General features: G+C 42.0%; 1 protein-coding gene across 1 annotated transcript; it reads left to right on the top strand.

Moving 5' to 3' along the window:
- The first annotated feature begins 7,838 nt into the window (after positions 1-7,838).
- LOC117497125 (tudor domain-containing protein 6-like) lies at positions 7,839-14,716 on the top strand. The gene is made up of 3 exons (XM_034149026.1): positions 7,839-13,965; positions 14,445-14,495; positions 14,604-14,716. The coding sequence occupies exons 1-2, from the start codon at positions 7,839-7,841 to the stop codon at positions 14,468-14,470; spliced, it is 6,153 nt and encodes a 2,050-aa protein (XP_034004917.1). The 3' UTR covers positions 14,471-14,495; positions 14,604-14,716.
- The last annotated feature ends 4,548 nt before the right edge of the window (positions 14,717-19,264 follow it).

The raw sequence follows: 19,264 nt of genomic DNA, 5'->3' as shown, positions 1-19,264 counted from the left end.
CTGTTTCTTCACTTCAGATACGGAACCGGAGCTGCGCGCTGATTGGCTGAAACACCTGCTGTGCGTCGGTCATCAAAACAGACACGTTTTATTTTGAAATGTACATTAAAATGTCACGATTCAGACTTTAAACAGTGCAGGAGTTGTACTTTAACACATTTACACATATAAAAACAATCTGTTTGATATGTTGCATGCATTTTTAAAGACTTTATTTATAAAAACCTAACGTTTTATTTTGAAATGTATGTAAAACATTTTGGACATTTAATGAATAAAATATACATTTTTATTTAGTTTTTTAATTAAAATATCGAATTAAATCTTGCAGTTGTTGCAAAAATAACCCATATAACACATTTAAACACATAAAAACAATATGTTTGATATGTTGCATGCATTTTTAAAGACCTTCTTAAAGAAAAGCTCACGTTTTATGTTGAAATTTAAATAAAAAGGTCGCAATATTGACTTTTAATCGTGCTGAATATAAAGTATAGGACATGCAAATACATGTAGAGTATAATACACAGCCTGTTTGAGATGCTGCATTTTCGAGACTTTATTAATAAAACCTTACGATTTATTTTGAAATTGTAATGAAAAGGTCACAATTAGTACTTTTAACCGTGCAACATGTGGAGTGTAATCCATATAAACACGTGTAAAGTGTTCAAAACAGTCTGATTAATATATTTGATGCATGTTTTTGATATTTTATTAATAATAAATCGAATTTTTATTTAGTTTTCTTAATAAAAGATTGTCAAAATATCGAATTAAACCGTGCAGTTGTTGCAGAATAACCCCACATAAACACAGTGAAAGTATATTTAAAAAAAAAAGACATTTTCCAGATCTTTCAGTAAAAACAACACGTGTTATTTTTCAAATTTGGATAAAACCTTATAAACCCACCGGAAGCCCCGCCCCTCTCTTTACGGTTGTTTATGGTGATGATGATGACGACGAACTGCGAGCAACAAACACGGTGAGGAACTCTGATTAAACCCTTCATTAAAACGCGCTGATCAAGTTAGTTTAGGAGAGTTTAATGCATCAGGTGGAGGTGTTTAAAGGCTCATGATGATATATTCTGTTTCTGATGACGAGACACGGGAGAGGGATTTAAAGACACGTGCTGTCTGATTCTGGGTGATTTTAGGGGGAATCTGGTGCTGATTTTCATGGTTAAGGCGAGACACTACAGGTGAATAGGGTCATTTTTTTAACTTAAAGATATCAGCTAGAAATTGTTCCAGTTAATTACTTACATTAAGGCAATTGTTTTTTGTATTACAAGTTTTCTGAAATATCATGTTTAAATATGCAAATGAGCCATAATCTCATTAAATATGCGCATATTTTAACACATTTCAGGAACACAAATCTGAACATTGGATAAAGCCAGGTTCAAAATTCGTGTTTCATTTTGTAGTCATATTAGAATCTAAAGTTTTTACAGAAGGGATTTTGGATATCTCTTTTTATCACTCCATACATCAGAAAATACTGTCAACAGCCGTAAAATATCAATTGTTGTGATGTTTTTAGATATAACATGTTATATAATTCAGGCTATGAATGATATATGAACAAACCCTTCTGTAAAAACCTTCAGAATATTGATAGGAATATAACTGGAAGGTGTGGTGTATGTAAGTGCTACTGAAGTGGACATTTCTCACTCAGAATAGGAGAACAAACTCATTTTGAGAAAACGACCTTTAAAACGCATTTGAAACGACTGAACAGCAACACACGAACCTGCAGCAAGAGCCAGATTAAAACAGCAGATACAAAATAAGAAATGTAATAAAAGACAAAGTAATCAAGACTGAAATGTATATCAAAAAATAAATAACATATTTTAAAATAGCTATAATGATATCCTGAAGCAGTGTTTTTAGAGTAGGGGCAGAAAAACAGAAATGAATATATTGGGAAACATAAAAGACATTTGATAGAAAGTAATCTAGCTAGATAATTGTTTGTATTTTAATTAATTAATTAGTTATGACAATTAATCCTTTAATTAATACTTAAAGTCTTAAAGAGTAAAAACCGGCTAAAATCTCACAATTTATAAAGAAAAACACATTATTTTTAGATTGTAAGTGTAAAATAAAACCAGGTGAGTAATTGATATACAAATCATAATTACTGGGGGGATCTATTTCTTTAATTCACAGTAAATTTGATTAAAATACCTGACATTTTCATGTCTTTAATTGTAAATACTGTAATTCCTACAACTCTATAATTATGATAGTGTGAGGTAAATGTAACTGCATGCTCAGATTCTTCACGTTTTTTCAACAATTTGTCCATTAAATAAATTTAAATGCCTGCATGTTCACTGGATGGACACTAGATGGCACCCAATGCCAGTTTTAGAGAATCTCATGATACACAGACTTTGGTTTGGTTTTAAAATAGCCTTTGAAAAGAAAACTGACTGCAATCACAACTGAAAGACATTCAATGAGAGACTTGTGATAACTTATTGCCTAATTGTGTCGAGCACAACACATTTTAGGATTTAATTCCTACCCTAGGTGTTATATCAGGGTTTTGTCTGCACCGGGTAACAGTAAAATGTTAAAGTGATGCCAGAAAACCATATTTCTGTTCGTCAAAAACTGTATAATTACTCCAGAAATAGCTTTGTTTTTACGGAGCTCCGACGTCACGTTGTTGTTTACGTCCACGGCGCCGTCTTGTATACGGGCGTCTTGTTCTTGATATATCTTCAGAGGTGGGAAGTAGTGGAGTACAAATACTTTGTTACTGTACTTAAAGCTCCCATGTCATGCTTTTCCGGTTATTACCCGTCCCCTTGTGTGTTATGAAGGTTTTTATGCATGTAAACGGTGTGCAGAGTCAAAACCCTCAAAGTACACCCTGTAGCGAGTAAAACTCTAACACAGAAAATACCTCCCCAAAACGCCTCGTTGGAGATACGTCACTGCCCATTTGAGTCTTCCATTTAGTTCCGGGTACCGCCTGATGTCATGCGGTACCCGGAACGAAATGGACCAATCCCGAAGAGCTATGGCCACACCAGCAGCGGCGTGTTCCTCCTCCAGAGGTTCGAAGAACCGGCATTTCACAGACGAAAGCTTCCAAAACATTGCCCAGTTTGAGGCCGGATATGCACAGCTTGTTTGGACCGTTTGGAGCAGGGGAAGATCTGGGTATACAACCTGTAAGTTTGCATTGTTATTTGTGTATTTATCAAACAAGACTGTTTAAATGTGTAAACTGTGTTGGACTGCTAAGCCATTGACACAGTGCTAACTGTGCTAACTAAGTTGCTAGAGTTTCCATATATCAACTCTAATATCAGCAGATGGCCTTGCATACATGTATCTCATAGCAGGAGAATGTCTGCATTCACACACAAAATACCTATTGACAGTATACTCCGGGTGATTTGCCGGTCAGTCGCGAAACTTAATTACATTATAGCTGGCGTAGCGATCTAACACACGGAGCTAGAGCTAGTTTTGGTCGGAAAAACATTTTTGTGATGCTACGTTGCTAGCGTTTAAATATATCAACTACAATGTCAGCAGATGGCCTTACATGTTTGTCATGGCAGGAGAATGTCTGCAGTCACACACACGGAATACTCATACAGTATACTGTACTGTGATTTACCGTACATTGTGACCGTACATATACTGCATGTAGCTAACGAGGCTAGCTGTATGCTAGCGCAAAACAATGTATTCATGCAAGTTACATTGTATGGTAGCAGAATACCCGTATACGATTGCAATTATAAACACGTTATTGCTAGCCTAATATGAACCACTAGCTTTTGTTCATAGTAGTTTTATTACACTGCATTATAGTTGCCTTTCCTCCAAGCTAACGTTCATATCGTGTTAGCTACCAAGGTAAACAAAGCTAGCTTAGCATATTAGCAGGCAAGCTGTTCATTACACAACTATTACTAACGAATCTAAAACAACTAAGTTTCTCTAATATTTTGTGATTTGCATTTGATTTCGTCCAGCCAGATCCTGGCGGACAATCCATGACGGGGAAGGGACTTCGACTACTACTGAGGCCTCGTGCTAAAAGGCACCGCACCGACTGTGCGCAGGCAAGATGCGAGGAGGAGGAATGGATGATATACCGTGTGTATATATGTATATTTATGTTCATTTTGTACATTTCTAAAAATAAAGTTTAATGGAAATACTTAGTAGGCCTATCCTTTCTTCCCTGAATTCATATATAGCAAACCATGATTTGATTTCTCATCAAACAGTAGTAGTTTATAACGGGTAAAAATAACTTACTCTTTGTTATGAGAGTAGCTCGTAGGCCACAACGGAAAGACAAGGAGACATACACGAGTTTACAAAACCACGGCACATTTATTGTGGTAAATGCAGAGAGAGGTGGTTGAGAGGATCGCAGAGTTAGTCTTCCTGCAGCCGCTTTGGAGAGAGACTGTGTCCGGAGGTGTCCGTGATCGTGCTGATTAGCCTCTTCAGCTCCACCCCATCGTAAGACAAAGGCCCTGGGGCCGTCACACTCTTCTATAACAACAGTTAAAAATATATATGTATATAAAATATACCGCTGTACCGACGCCATGATAAGACTGATGTTACGCTGAGAGCAGCCGGGAAAAGCACTGACATGGGCGCAGCCTCTCTGGTGGTTGACTAATCAGAACGAGTGGCCGAGCTGACCAATCGGAGCACACTAGGCTCACAGGGAGGGGGGGCAAGAGCTCCAACGAGTCGTTTAGTGGAGAAAGTGAATACTGCTGAATACACATGCTTGACAGAGATGCTGTATGCGAAACCAATGTGAGTTTGGAAAATTGCACAGTATAAATCTATTTTAGTATACCTCAACAATGTAATTATGATCAGTGGAAATGGCCATGACATGGGCCCTTTAAGTACATGTCTCTGGTATCAGTACTTTACTCCACTACTTATTTTCCTGACCACTTTTTATTTTGACTTCTTACATTTTGAACACAAATACCTGTACTTTCTACTTCTTACATTTTGAACACAAATACCTGTACTTTCTACTTCTTACATGTTGAACACAAATACCTGTACTTTCTACTTCTTACATGTTGAACACAAATACCTGTACTTTCTTCTACTTACATTTTGAACACAAATACCTGTACTTTCTACTTCTTACATGTTGAACACAAATACCTGAACTTTCTACTTCTTACATGTTGAACACAAATACCTGTACTTTCTACTTCTTACATGTTGAACACAAATACCTGAACTTTCTACTTCTACTTCTTACATGTTGAACACAAATACCTGTACTTTCTACTTCTTACATGTTGAACACAAATACCTGTACTTTCTACTTCTTACATGTTGAACACAAATACCTGTACTTTCTACTTCTTACATGTTGAACACAAATACCTGTACTTTCTACTAGGGATGCTCCGATCGCCAATTTTGGGGCCGATCGCCGGAATCAGTATCGGCCGATACCGATCGCCGATCCGATCGAGTGGGCGGGGCCTAAATGGAAGATTTAAACATCACTTTAAATCTTCCATTTAAAGTGATGTTTAAAACTCAGTTAATGGGGCTCATTCACTGGAGCTTCCACAAACAACAATCAACTTAATTATTACATTCAAATGATGTACATTATTCAAGTTTACATTCACTTTGGATAATAACACGGGAGAAATGAGCGGAAGCGCTCTCTTTTCCTCTCTCCCTCTCTCTCTCCCCCTCTCCCTCTCCTGACAGCCTGTCAGTATCTCATGCAGCTCACTGATCCAGTAATGAGTGACCCGACAGTGAAGAATACATATATTTTAGGGCTGTCAGTCGATTAAAACATTTAATCGCGATTAATCGCAAATTAATCGCACATTTTTTATCTGTTCTAAATGTACCTTAGAGGGATATTTTTCAAGTTTTGCGTGCGTGCGTGCGTACGTACGTACTGTGTTGGAGCTATGTGCAGCTCAAGGCATATATGCTCGAACGGGAGCTGCCTGGACGCTGCAATCATGTTGCGCGCACTGAGTGTGCTGACTTTTCGTACAATGTCCCACTGTCTGGCTACCTGCATAAAGTCAAGTGCTCGGCGCAGTTGTCTGCGAAATGTCGCTCCTCTGTTTTCATTGAAACAGCTCCTTATATCCGTTAGCGTAGCTAGCTAGCACCAGATGTTAACAACAACAACAACACGTAAAGTGTGCCTCGCTCGCCCCACACATACACACACCCTCCCGGTCCTCCCGATGGCCAGTCCGGGCCTGCCGGGGAGCGTGGAAGTGTGGTCTGCCACAAGCGGGCGGCAGGAGCGGGGCTGTCAGCATCAGCTTGTAGATGGTATTTTAAACTCGATGCGCTCTGAAACTACGGGGCGGCCGAGGACAAAAAATACACATGCGTTAATCGCGTTAAAATAATTAGTGGCGTTCATTTTTTTTTGCGTTAACTTGACAGCCCGAATATATTTATAACTAGTTTAGCTTGTTCCAGAGGTAGATAAAATAGCTAAGTGTGTTAGGTCTAACTCTTGTGTGTTTCGCTCCGCTCACCGGTCCATCACAGCGGGTGGAGCTGCAGGATTTCTGCTTCACACACACGTTGCATACCGCTATTTTACTGTCATTTTCGGACACCTTAAAATACTGCCAGACTCGTGAAGCCATTTTGGCGAGCTTGTTTCGCCGCGCACAGAGAAAAGTGTCATGTATTTTACGTCATGCGATCGGCTCTCGCGATCGGCATTTTTAGAGAGCACCGATCGATCGGCAGAGAGTGAGTATTGGCCGATATCGATCGGTGGCCGATCGATCGGAGCATCCCTAGCTCAAACCAGTGATGGAAGGAAACTAAGAACTTTTACTCAAGTACTGAACAAAGTACTTGTCGTGGCTTCCTTCTTTGCTTTAAGCCACTTAGACGCCTTTTACAGACATTTCTAACGCCTTTCCTTCCATGAGATATTTTTTACTCACGGTTTGATGACTTACTTGGCCTCCGGCGGTGTGTTAATATTGTGTTTTGCATTTACTCAAAATAAAATGTCAAACTTTTCACACATTCAACAAAGAAAACAGGCCTTTACAATAGTCGAAACAAATCAAACAAGAGGCAAAACTCAAATAAAATAATAAACGACTTGGGAGCTCTTTCTTTCTTTCTGACAGGTTGCCCATTTCTGTCCCTTTGGATTCTGGGAATTGTAGTCCTTTTATACTGTGTTGACTACAGACGTCACGATTAGGTTTTATAAAAACAAAATACTGGCTCTAACAGTACTGTTTTGAAATATTTGGACTTAAGTATTTCCATTTAAAGCTACTTCTACTCCACTACACTGAACTGTATTTATTTTTAACTAATACTTTTATTCTTTTACTTAAGTAACATTTAGAAAGCAGGACTTTTTAGAGTATTTTAAGATCATAGTATTTGTACTTTTACTTAAGTAAATTATCTGTGTGCTGCTTTCAAAACTGGCTAAAACTGTTCGTAAGAGATTTGCCGCCTTAAAATGAAAACAGGTGACATGTTTCTTCCAGTTATCCTTTTTTTATTAATATTATCAAACATGTAGAGGCCATATTGACATTGACATTCAAGCTTATTAGGCAACCAGTTGGTAAATGTGCTAAAATTGGAAAGTTTAAGTGCTTTCTGCTAATAGTTAAAAACCCATTTTCTTTCTGTTTTGCAGGTGTGTTTGAGCTCATCATGTGCTCAAATCCTGGCCTCCCAATGGCAGGAACAGAAGTGCATGTAGTCATCAAGAGGGTTAACCTAAAGCACAGGTGTGGTATTGTAGAGTTATGGGTCAACATGGACGATGAGAGGAAGCATATCTATGAGCAGATGAGGGAGGAAATCCAGAATCCTGACAGGAAGTTTGCTGGATCAGAAGGAAAACACGGGGATCTTTGTCTGGTTTGCATCGATGGCGCCTGGCACAGAGCTCGGATCGTTTCCATTCAAAGTGACACTTGCAATGTTTTTGTAATCGATCAGGGACTGCCACATATCACCACAAGCAAAGCGTTAGCATGGGGACATAAGGACAGTTTCCTCCTTCCTCCTGAAACTGAATCATGTATTCTCGCTAATGTCCTCTTCCTCGATAACAGCTTGCCAGAAAGAGCCACAAAGTTTGTGATGTCTCTGCGTGGTAAGAAGTTTAGAGGCCTGGTTCAAGCTGTGCTGAAGCCGAACAGAACCCTTCTACTCGACATACCCATGGTTTCCAAGCCGATGTGTATGTTTGGAGTTGCGAAGAAGATGGTGGTAGACGAGTTTAAGTGCCTCGTACAGAAATGTCTTGAAGTGGACCGCGTAACGCAAGAACGCAATCTGAATGTTGGGAGCAAACTTGAGAAGATCGACCAATACTTCTACCCAGATCTGTTAATGAATGCTTTTGAACATGTTATTGTGACAGAGGTAACTAACCCACGCAACATATTTTGCCAACTTCACATTTTCTCCAAGGCGGTGAAGACAATATCAGAGCAGATGCAGCAGCATTATGAAAAGCACTCAGATTCAGGAGAGACTTCGCATTTGAACTGCGGGGATCCATGCGCTGCAAAAGGGATGGATGGAAAATGGCATCGCTCGTTACTGAAGCAAACCTTAAGCAATGATGATGCTGTAGAAGTCTTCCATGTGGATGAAGGAAAAGTTGAATCGGTCCCCGTTGGAGACATTAGACCTCTGCACGGAGAACTTCTGAGGATGCCTGTTGTCACGTATCATTGTTCTCTTGAAGGTGTAACGGATGACGGAGCAGAAACGACCGGTTACTTGAAGTCCTTGCTTCTTAACAAAACTCAGGTGGCAAAGTTTAACCGCCACAATAAACCTCAAGATGTCTATCACATCACTGTCTATGCAAATTGTGGTACATGCATCAACAATAGTTTCATACAGAAGATGGGACATTTTGCATCCTCTGATGTTGTCAACACTGAACAAGATTTAAATGTGCAGAACACAGTGAATGTTGATGTTGATGTTTTACTGGAGGAAACTTTGCCAAACACAAAGAACCAGTCAGTCAATGGATTGACCGATGGACCATCAACTGGCAGCAAAAACAGGGAACAACATCCACCAAATCAAATACAGATCAATGGGAATCTTCCAACTGAGGTGCAAAACACTCCCCATGATGATGTGTTTGCTGTAGGAAGAAGCGTCAACGTTATGGTATCTTGCTTCGAAAGTCTACAGAAGTTCTGGTGTCAAACAACGGAAGATGGTGACTCTTTAGGACGCTTGATGAATGACCTGCAAAACCACTACGCATCCGCCCACCCTCAGCCCCTCGTCGAGTCAATCTGTGTGGCCCGAAGTCCAGACAACGGCATGTGGTACAGAGCAAAGATCATGGTGAGTCAACACTCCCCCGTTGTAGATGTGAGATTCATAGACTTTGGTCAAACGAGAATGGTTCCTCTGCGGGATATACGCCCCATCGATCCGGCTTTCTTACAGCTGAATGCAAAGGCTTTTCAGTGCTGCTTATACCAGCCTCCAGACAAGAAATCCACAAATCCCACTTGGACTGACAGAGAATTTGTGAAGGTTGCAGAATCATGTGCTTCGTCAGGCATTGGTTTGACTTGCACGGTAAAAGCTGCGACTTGTGATGAGGAAGGTCTCCTGCTAAATATGCTAGATATTGAAACACCATCTGACGGTACATGCAGGCGTCCGACTAAAGAATACGCACAGAATGAAGCTCACAAAATGCAAAAACCTCCACCGGTTCAATCAGATTCATACAATTACTCCACACACAACATTCAGGTGAATGGAAAAGAGAAAGTGTGGATAATGTCTTCAGACAACGTCAATCTCTTTTACTGCCAACTGAACAGGAACTATCATCTCTTTGACAAAGTGATGAAAAATGTCAAACAACTACTCGGCAATCAACAGGGCAAGGATCGTCCACTTGGACTTAATAGCATTTGCTTTGCCAAGTACACTGATAAGCAATGGTACAGAGGAGAAGTGGTAGAACTGTCTCCAAAACTTAAAGTACACTTTGTGGATTATGGTGAAACCCTGGTCGTGAATGAATGGGATATTTGCCCCTGTCCCACTGGAGAAAGTATTGTCAGAGCTCTCCCTGTTCAGGCTGTTCCACTGGGACTGTTTAATGTCCCTGCAGAAGTGCCACAGGAAGTCAACCAGTGGTTTGCAGATCATGCCGTTGGCCAAAGTCTGACCATTTCTGTGGTAGCTAAAGGGGAAAAGGGGAAGCTAATTGTTGAACTGTTCGATGGATCTCTGAGTGTAAATGCAATAGTCAGAGAGAAGATTTCAAAGATGAAACCGGGGATGACAGCTCTTGTTCAGAAGACTGATCAGCAGCTTTTAAATACCATAAAACGTGCCAATAGCAACGAAACCTGTGCGAGAGATGAGCTGAGTTCACAACCAGTTACTAAAGTCTCTTTGCCAGAGATTGAACATGAACAGACTTTAGATGAAGGAAGAAAACCAACTTCGGAAATATGCAGCAATGATTCAGAAGTGACACAACTTTCCCTTCTTTCTTGCCCCCGTGTGAATATCAGCATGTACACATGGCCAAACATTTCAGAAAGCAAGACAGTGGAGGTATATGCATCCTGCATTGATGGACCACATTTCTTCTGGTGTGAGTACGCAGATGAAGAGGAGCAGAAAAAAGTGACAAGTCTTGCTCAGGAAGCAGGACTGGCTCAGCAGGATATGACATTTCCTGAGACTCTCGGTCCTGGTTGTCCATGTCTTGCTCTGTTTTCAAGTGACGAACAGTGGTATCGAGCTCAAGTTCTTCGCAGAGTTGAAGATACATTTGACGTTTTGTTTATCGACTATGGAAATGAGACTGACGTTGACATCAAGAACGTGAGATCAGTGCCTCAGAGTCTGATGGAGATAGATCCTCAGGCCTTTCTGTGCTCTCTGGATGGATTTGATAAGTCCAAAGGCTCCTGGGATGACCAAGTTCATGATGTCTTCTACAACCTTCTGGTTGATAAACTAATCAGGGTGAAAGTGTTAAATATAGAAGAGAATTCAGACAGTGTGTTCCCTCAATATGCGGTGGCAATTGAGTGTGAAAATGTGGTTATGAATACCGTGATGCAGAAATACTGGAAACCGCTTCCCACAGAACATGCCAAACCTGAAATTGATCAAACCGAGACTTCCCTCCAAGACATTCAGACGAAGTCCAACAGAGACATTCAGACGAAGTCCAACAAAGACAATCAGACGGAGTCAAACCAAGACATTCAGACGGAGGACATTCAGACGGAGTCCAACAAAGACATTCAGACGAAGTCCAACAAAGACAATCAGACGGAGTCCAACAGAGACATTCAGACAGAAGACATTCAGACTGATTCCAACAAAGACAATCAGATGCAGTCCAACAAAGACATTCAGACAGAGTCCAGCAAAGACATTCAGACAGAGTCCAGCAAAGACATTCAGACAGAGTCCAGCAAAGACATTCAGACTGAGTCCAGCAAAGACATTCAGACTGATTCCAACAAAGACATTCAGACGGAGTCCAGCAAAGACATTCAGACAGATTCCAGCATCACACATCTTAATGTTTCAACAGGAAATGTGAATGCTGGTATGTTCAAGGAGCCAAGCATCTCCAAAAACAAACAGGAGGAGGTATATGCATCCTGCATTGTTGGACCACATTACTTCTGGTGTGAGTACGCAGATGAAGAGGAGCAGAAAAAAGTGACAAGTCTTGCTCAGGAAGCAGGACTGGCTCAGCAGGATATGACATTTCCTGAGACTCTCGGTCCTGGTAGTCCATGTCTTGCTCTGTTTTCAAGTGACGAACAGTGGTATCGAGCTCAAGTTCTTCGCAGAGTTGAAGATACATTTGACGTTTTGTTTATCGACTATGGAAATGAGACTGACGTTGACATCAAGAACGTGAGATCAGTGCCTCAGAGTCTGATGGAGATAGATCCTCAGGCCTTTCTGTGCTCTCTGGATGGATTTGATAAGTCCAAAGGCTCCTGGGATGACCAAGTTCATGATGTCTTCTACAACCTTCTGGTTGATAAACTAATCAGGGTGAAAGTGTTAAATATAGAAGAGCATTCAGACAGTGTGTTCCCTCAATATGCGGTGGCAATTGAGTGTGAAAATGTGGTTATGAATACCGTGATGCAGAAATACTGGAAACCGCTTCCCACAGAACATGCCAAACCTGAAATTGATCAAACCGAGACTTCCCTCCAAGACATTCAGACGAAGTCCAACAGAGACATTCAGACGAAGTCCAACAGAGACAATCAGACGAAGTCCAACAGAGACATTCAGACAGAGTCCAACAGAGACAATCAGATGCAGTCCAACAAAGACATTCAGATGGAGTCCAACAAAGACATTCAGATGGAGGACATTCAGACGGAGTCCAACAGAGACAATCAGATGCAGTCCAACAAAGACATTCAGATGGAGTCCAACAAAGACAATCAGACAGAGGACATTCAGACGGAGTCCAACAAAGACAATCAGATGCAGTCCAACCAAGACAATCAGATGGAGTCCAACAAAGACAATCAGATGGAGTCCAACAAGGACATTCAGATGGAGTCCAACAGAGACAATCAGATGCAGTCCAACAAAGACATTCAGACGGAGTCCAACAGAGACAATCAGATGCAGTCCAACAAAGACATTCAGATGGAGTCCAACAAAGACAATCAGACGGAGTCAAACCAAGACAATCAGATGGAGTCCAACAAGGACATTCAGACGGAGTCCAACAATCAGACGGAGTCCAACAGAGACATTCAGACGGAGTCCAACAAAGACATTCAGACAGAGTCCAACAAAGACAATCAGACGGAGGACAATCAGACGGAGGACATTCAGACTGATTCCAACAAAGACAATCAGACGGAGTCCAACAGAGACATTCACACGGAGTCCAACAAAGACAATCAGACTGATTCCAACAAGGACATTCAGACGGAGTCCAACAGAGACAATCAGACAGAGTCCAACAGAGACATTCAGACGGAGTCCAACAGAGACATTCACACGGAGTCCAACAAAGACAATCAGACAGAAGACATTCAGACGGAGTCCAACAGAGACAATCAGACGGAGTCCAACAAGGACATTCAGACGGAGTCCAACAGAGACAATCAGACTGAGTCCAACAAAGACATTCAGACGGAGTCCAACAAAGACATTCAGACGGAGTCCAACAAAGACATTCAGACTGATTCCAACAAAGACAATCAAACGGAGTCCAACATCACACATCTTAATGTTTCAACAGGAAATGTGAATGCTGGTATGTTCAAGGAGCCAAGCATCTCCAAAAACAAACAGGAGGAGGTATATGCATCCTGCATTGTTGGACCACATTACTTCTGGTGTGAGTACGCCGATGAAGAGGAGCAGAAAAAAGTGACAAGTCTTGCTCAGGAAGCAGGACTGGCTCAGCAGGATATGACATTTCCTGAGACTCTCGGTCCTGGTAGTCCATGTCTTGCTCTGTTTTCAAGTGACGAACAGTGGTATCGAGCTCAAGTTCTTCGCAGAGTTGAAGATAAATTTGACGTTTTGTTTATCGACTATGGAAACGAGACTGACGTTGACATCAAGAACGTGAGATCAGTGCCTCAGAGTCTGATGGAGATAGATCCTCAGGCCTTTCTGTGCTCTCTGGATGGATTTGATAAGTGCAAAGGCTCCTGGGATGACCAAGTTCATGATGTCTTCTACAACCTTCTGGTCGATAAACGACTCAAAGTGACAGTCCTGAACATGGACTCCCATCCAGATATCGCAGTTCCTCTGTATGCAGTGGAGGTGGAGTGTGAGGGAGCGGTTGTAAATACAATGATGGAGAAATACTGGAAAGGATTGGACACAGGCGACGCTTCTGGAATGTGTTTGGAAGCAGGTTAGTAGACTATACTTTAACCTAAGGGCGCTTTGACAAGCTGTAGTCCAATTGGCAAGTCTGCTTGGAGAGAATTGTATATATTTCGTTTTCTTATTAATATTGTTCAGTTTCATAGTGTTAAATAATGCAGAAGTGTACGACAGTGCAGGTCTGGAAAATTACTTGCAGAAGTCTTTGATATTGGTCAGAAATGTGGTGGATAAACATGGTTTTGGTGATAAGCAGTAATCCTGATTTGGTTTTCCCAGCATACACATTTGGAACGTTTTCAGAACCAACACTTCCAGATAAGGCTCTGGTTTTTAACCAATTTGTTGACCACTATTCCGCCGAAAACATACACATTACGGGTTTGGTTGGAATTTTTTTTTTATTTGCACCCGAGTTCAATTCAAATAAACCGAATGTTGGCTTGTGAATGCGCCCTCAGAAAAGTCTTGTTGCGGATTTGTTTTTAATGATTGTTCTTTCATTAGAAGTTGGCCATGATGAAGCGCGATGAAGAATTTAAAGTCATCGAAAGAATGGTAAGTCTGATTTTTCAAGCATTTCTTTATATAATACATGTGCATTATTAAAAAAGACTTACTTTTAATATAAAATGTAATATGTGAACTAATTTTTCTTTTTTGCAGCTCTGGACCCACGAAAGCCAGACGTGAATGAGCTGTCTCACCCCTTGTTGACAAATACGTTTTTAAGCAGAAAAATGTAAAAAGATTTAAATAAATAAAGGAAATTAAGCTTGTCATTTGGTTCTGTGTCAATATATATATATTAGGGCTGTCAAGTTAACGCGTTAATAACGCGTTAACGCAAAAAAAAATGAACGCCACTAATTATTTTAACGCGATTAACGCATGTGTATTTTTTGTGAAAAGGAAAAACCTCCAGCCCCTATGGGCCCATGTGCCCGGGGCCGGGGGACCGGGAAACATAAGCACATTACGTCCGGGGAGGGGGTCAGATGCCCACTGACCCACAGCCCCCCTCTCCCTCCTCACCAGTCCTGCGTTGCCCCAGCAAGCACAGACGATGAAAAGGAGCCAGACATGTCCAAGAGATAAAACTTAATGAAGGGACCTGGTGTTGACCAAGATGCCGCCGTGCATATGTCCTCCACACTTACGCCATTAAATAAGGCTGTTGATACAGCCATGGCTCGTGTAGAGTGTGCACGGACTCCCGTGGGGAAGGCTCTCCCCGCCTGTCTGTAGGCATGTGAAATGCATTCACAAAGCCAGCCTGCCAGGCGTTTCTTGGACAGAGCTTTTCCAGTTACCCCACCGCCGAAACACACAAACAGCTGTTCTGTGTGTCTAAGGGCAGCCGTGCGCTCGACATAACATGCTAGCGCACGCACCGGGCAGAGGAGGTGCAATTTAGCCTCCCTCGCCCCACTATGGGGGGGAGATTAAAAACCCCCGTTACTGAATGCGCCCTCGACCTGAATGCACTCCTTACGCTCTTGGGCACAGAGAAGGGGTTCGGTCTGAGTGTCGCACCGCTTTGGTCACCCCGGATGTTTAAACAACTCGGGTGCACTGATAAAGCGGTTAACTCAGACACACTTTTGGCTGACGTTAAGGCAAGTAGCAATGCTGTCTTCCATGACAGTGCTTTCAGGGAAGAGAGCTCCAGAGGCTCAAATGGTCCTGTGACCAGAGCCTGGAGCACCAGCGGCAGGTCCCACTGTGGGGCGGAGGCGTGCACCACCGGGCGCAGCCTGCTGACCCCTCGCAAAAACCGCGACATCAGCGGCTGGGCAAAAACTGACCTGTCGCCAAATCCCTCATGGCAGGACGAGATGGCTGCTGCATACACCTTCACTGTGGAATGAGCAAGCCCTCTGTCCACCAACAACTGTAAGTATGTTAAAATAGATCCCAATTTACAAGATAGGGGCTTTATTCTCTGCTCCTCACAACATCGCCGGAATCCCAGCCACTTTGGCCTGTAACAGGCTGTGGTGGATCCCGCTCTAGCTGCCTGGATAGACTGAATCACCCCATTAGACAATCCCTCCCGCCTCAGCCTGTCCCTCTCAGGAGCCACGCCTGGAGGGGGTGGCCCAGCGTGGGTAACGCCCCGATTGCACCTGCCTCCTGGGAGATTACCCCCCCAAACTTGGGGAAGCGCCCAGGGCTGGCCCACTTTCACCTGTGTCCTCTCCGAGTACCACGGCCCCCCTGCGCGATCCGGTGCTACTAGGATGATTGACAGACGCTCCCGCCTCACTCTCCCCAGGAGACGGAGGATGAGACGTAACGGTGGAAAGGCATAAAGCAGCTTCTTTGGCCATGGCTCATGTGCAAACGCGTCCACCCCCAAAGGAGGGTCGTCGCTCAGAGCCATGGAGAACCACAGTGCGCAGTGGGTGTTGCGCCGGCTGGCGAACAGATCCACCTCTGCTGTCCCGAACCGGGCCCAGATCCGCTTCACCACCTCTGGGTGAAGCGTCCACTCGTCTGGCAGGGGACCGCCCCTCGACATGAGGTCGGCCCCCCCTGTTCTCCAGACCCAAAATGTGGAGGGCTCTCAGAGATAACATTACCTCTGCAGCCCATAACCACAATTTCTCCGCTATGGTCAACAGAGCGGCGGACTCCGCCCTGTCTGTTGATATATGCCACTGTGGTGCTGTTGTCGCTCCTGATCATTACATGTTTTCCCTGTGCCGCATCTCTGTTAGAGACCAGCACCCTCCTACAGCTTTCCCTAGGCAAGTTCCTCCCCATCCCGTTCCGGATGCATCCGTGAACACTGAGATGTGGGAGATCACCCGTCCCAGCGGGGACCCCCACCAGCCGCCGTTTGTGTCTCTTGAGATCTAAACACAGGCTGGAGACCCACCTCTGCAGGCGGCGCATATGCAGTAACCTGTTAGAAATTAAAATCAATGTTGATGTGGCGTATTTGAATGAAATACACTGTATTTAATTTAAATCTGTTTTATTCTGAAAACCGAAGATTCACAAGTGACTTCCGGTTTTCCGCTGGTGAATTTCGTCATTTCCGGTTAGCATTAGCATGTGGCGAAATGCTACGTTTTCAAACCGTGAATTGAAGGTGAAATAACGTGATGTTGTACACTAAACACCCTGGGTTTAACACTCATTTATTGACGCAGGAATGAGGTTTATTAGGGAATGTTTAGATGACCACAGACATCTGAGTGATGTAATTCAGCAGCAGAAACCGACAGGATTTGCATTGGACACGCCCCCGTCGACACCGGCCAATAGGAGAAGACTACAGTTGATACCCGGGAGACACAAGAAGGATCTCTCTCTCTCCTTGCCCCCAGCTGACCCAGCGCGGACGGGACCAAACAGCTGGCAGGGGGGAACCACCAACGTGCGCATTTCATTTGTATACCACCGCATCTTTTGTGTAATTAAATGCTGTTAACTTTTATAAGCTTGCCTTGACTCTTTTCAGTCTCTCCTGCTCTCGGGGTTCAAGAACCACTAACAAACGCCAGCGGGACCACAACGTGAGCCGCTGCCATGAGACCCATAGCTGTATGTAAGTTTAAACCGTCTGGTCAACACTTCTTGTAATGTAAATTCGCTTGATGAAGACCTTCCCCTTCCCTCCTTCTGTAGTGTATAAAGTATTTGTATTTTCTTTGAATGTGGTCAGATCTTGTACTAACTTCTTGGTGCAAGACTCTGTCCTTTCAGCTGAAATAGATTAACTCTGTTAAATGCTTTTGGACTTTTATTGACTTATTAAATAACACAACTTTGCTTTAAACTTCTATTATTTGTTAATTTCTTGCCAAGCAGGTTGTTTCTGTTTTTAAAGTGGAATTTCCTCCACAATGTGGTTTAACTGGATGGCGTTTTATCACAACCGAATTTAACTTTATCTCCTCTTCTTTTTTTTCAAGCTAAGGACCCAAAATCCTTGTTTCTCTAACAGCTGCAAAAGAGGGGTTTGAGCAGTATGAGGCATGGCTACAACGAGGATCTGTTTGGGATTTTAAGCAAAAAACTTCACAGACATGTTTTTTATAGGTATGGCCCTACAATATATGTTTCAAATATAGCATGATAGGTCCACTTTAAATAAAATACAATAATAAATAGAATAAGAATACACTTCTATAATACAACATATAAGGAAAGAAACTAACATTATTGTTCTTTCAAAAGTTCACTGTACAGTTTTAAACAGTTCTGCCTTTTTTTAATCAATAAGTTTACAATGCATTCAATGTAAAAAATATACTTTTTAAAGTATTGATATTTTAACACTTAGTTTGGTTTTTCACAATATATTCTTGCATTTCAGTCAAAGAAGGAAGCAGATGTTTAAATGGCAATAAAACGTGCAATTGTTAGTGATCATGGTTCATCTTTGAAATAATATATTTGTTGTTAATATTTTAACAATTTGGAGAAATAATGATGTTTGGATGCAGATTAAAAAAAATAAGTATTTAGGTATTTCACTTTTTTTTTTAAAGTCAGACCTACATTTTTCTTTTTCCCTTTTGGTCACATCCCCAAAAAAGAGAACTAAAGGGAAAACAAATTACAGACAGAAATTTAACTCTGACCTTTTTCGCAAAATTCAGAAGTACAAATTAAATCAGAATGTCTTTTCTGGAGAATTTTATTTTTATTTTTCTCTCAGAATTTCTTTTTTTGGGAAAAAGGTCAGAACTCACTCTTTTTTTACTTTTGGATCACATCGCAAAAAAGTGACCAAAGGTTTAAGAAAATGCAATTCTGATTTTTGTCTCAGCATTCTGACTTTAAAGGTGGGGTATGTAATTCACTTCAGAAACACTTGTTATATTCCATGGAATGCTCTTAACATCCCGATAGCAATGAATACATGAAATGCTTTGACAATAAATATATACAAATATCTCATCTGTGGAAGCCGTGGCGCTGTAAAAAGCACGACCAATCATCTGAGCCGGCCCGGCTAAAATAACTGGATGGCCTACCTGCCTGTCAGCCTTCCATCTGTGCACAAACTTATCTCGTGCCCTCATTGGTCATGTGCGCGTCCGTGTGTGTTGGAGGAGGGGCTCTGTGAGGAAGTCTGAAGGAAGGGGCCGATTGTTTCGGCTGTGTATTTTCAAATTCTAGCGCACTAGAGCTGCTTTCTACATTCTTACCTACCCTACCTTTAACTCTTAAAATAAAAAATAGAGATAAAGATACTTTTCCACTTATTTTTTATTGTTATTTGAGAGAAAACTCAGAAGTATTTGTTTTACTTTTGGTCACATGGTCACATCCCATAAACATGTTCTCATATGGCCCGCATCCTGTTC

This window comes from Trematomus bernacchii, unplaced genomic scaffold (assembly GCF_902827165.1).
Source record: "Trematomus bernacchii unplaced genomic scaffold, fTreBer1.1, whole genome shotgun sequence".
In the NCBI taxonomy this organism is placed as follows: domain Eukaryota; kingdom Metazoa; phylum Chordata; class Actinopteri; order Perciformes; family Nototheniidae; genus Trematomus; species Trematomus bernacchii.
The sequence above is the reverse complement of the archived record's forward strand: the minus strand, read 5'-3'. Positions and strand labels throughout refer to the sequence as shown.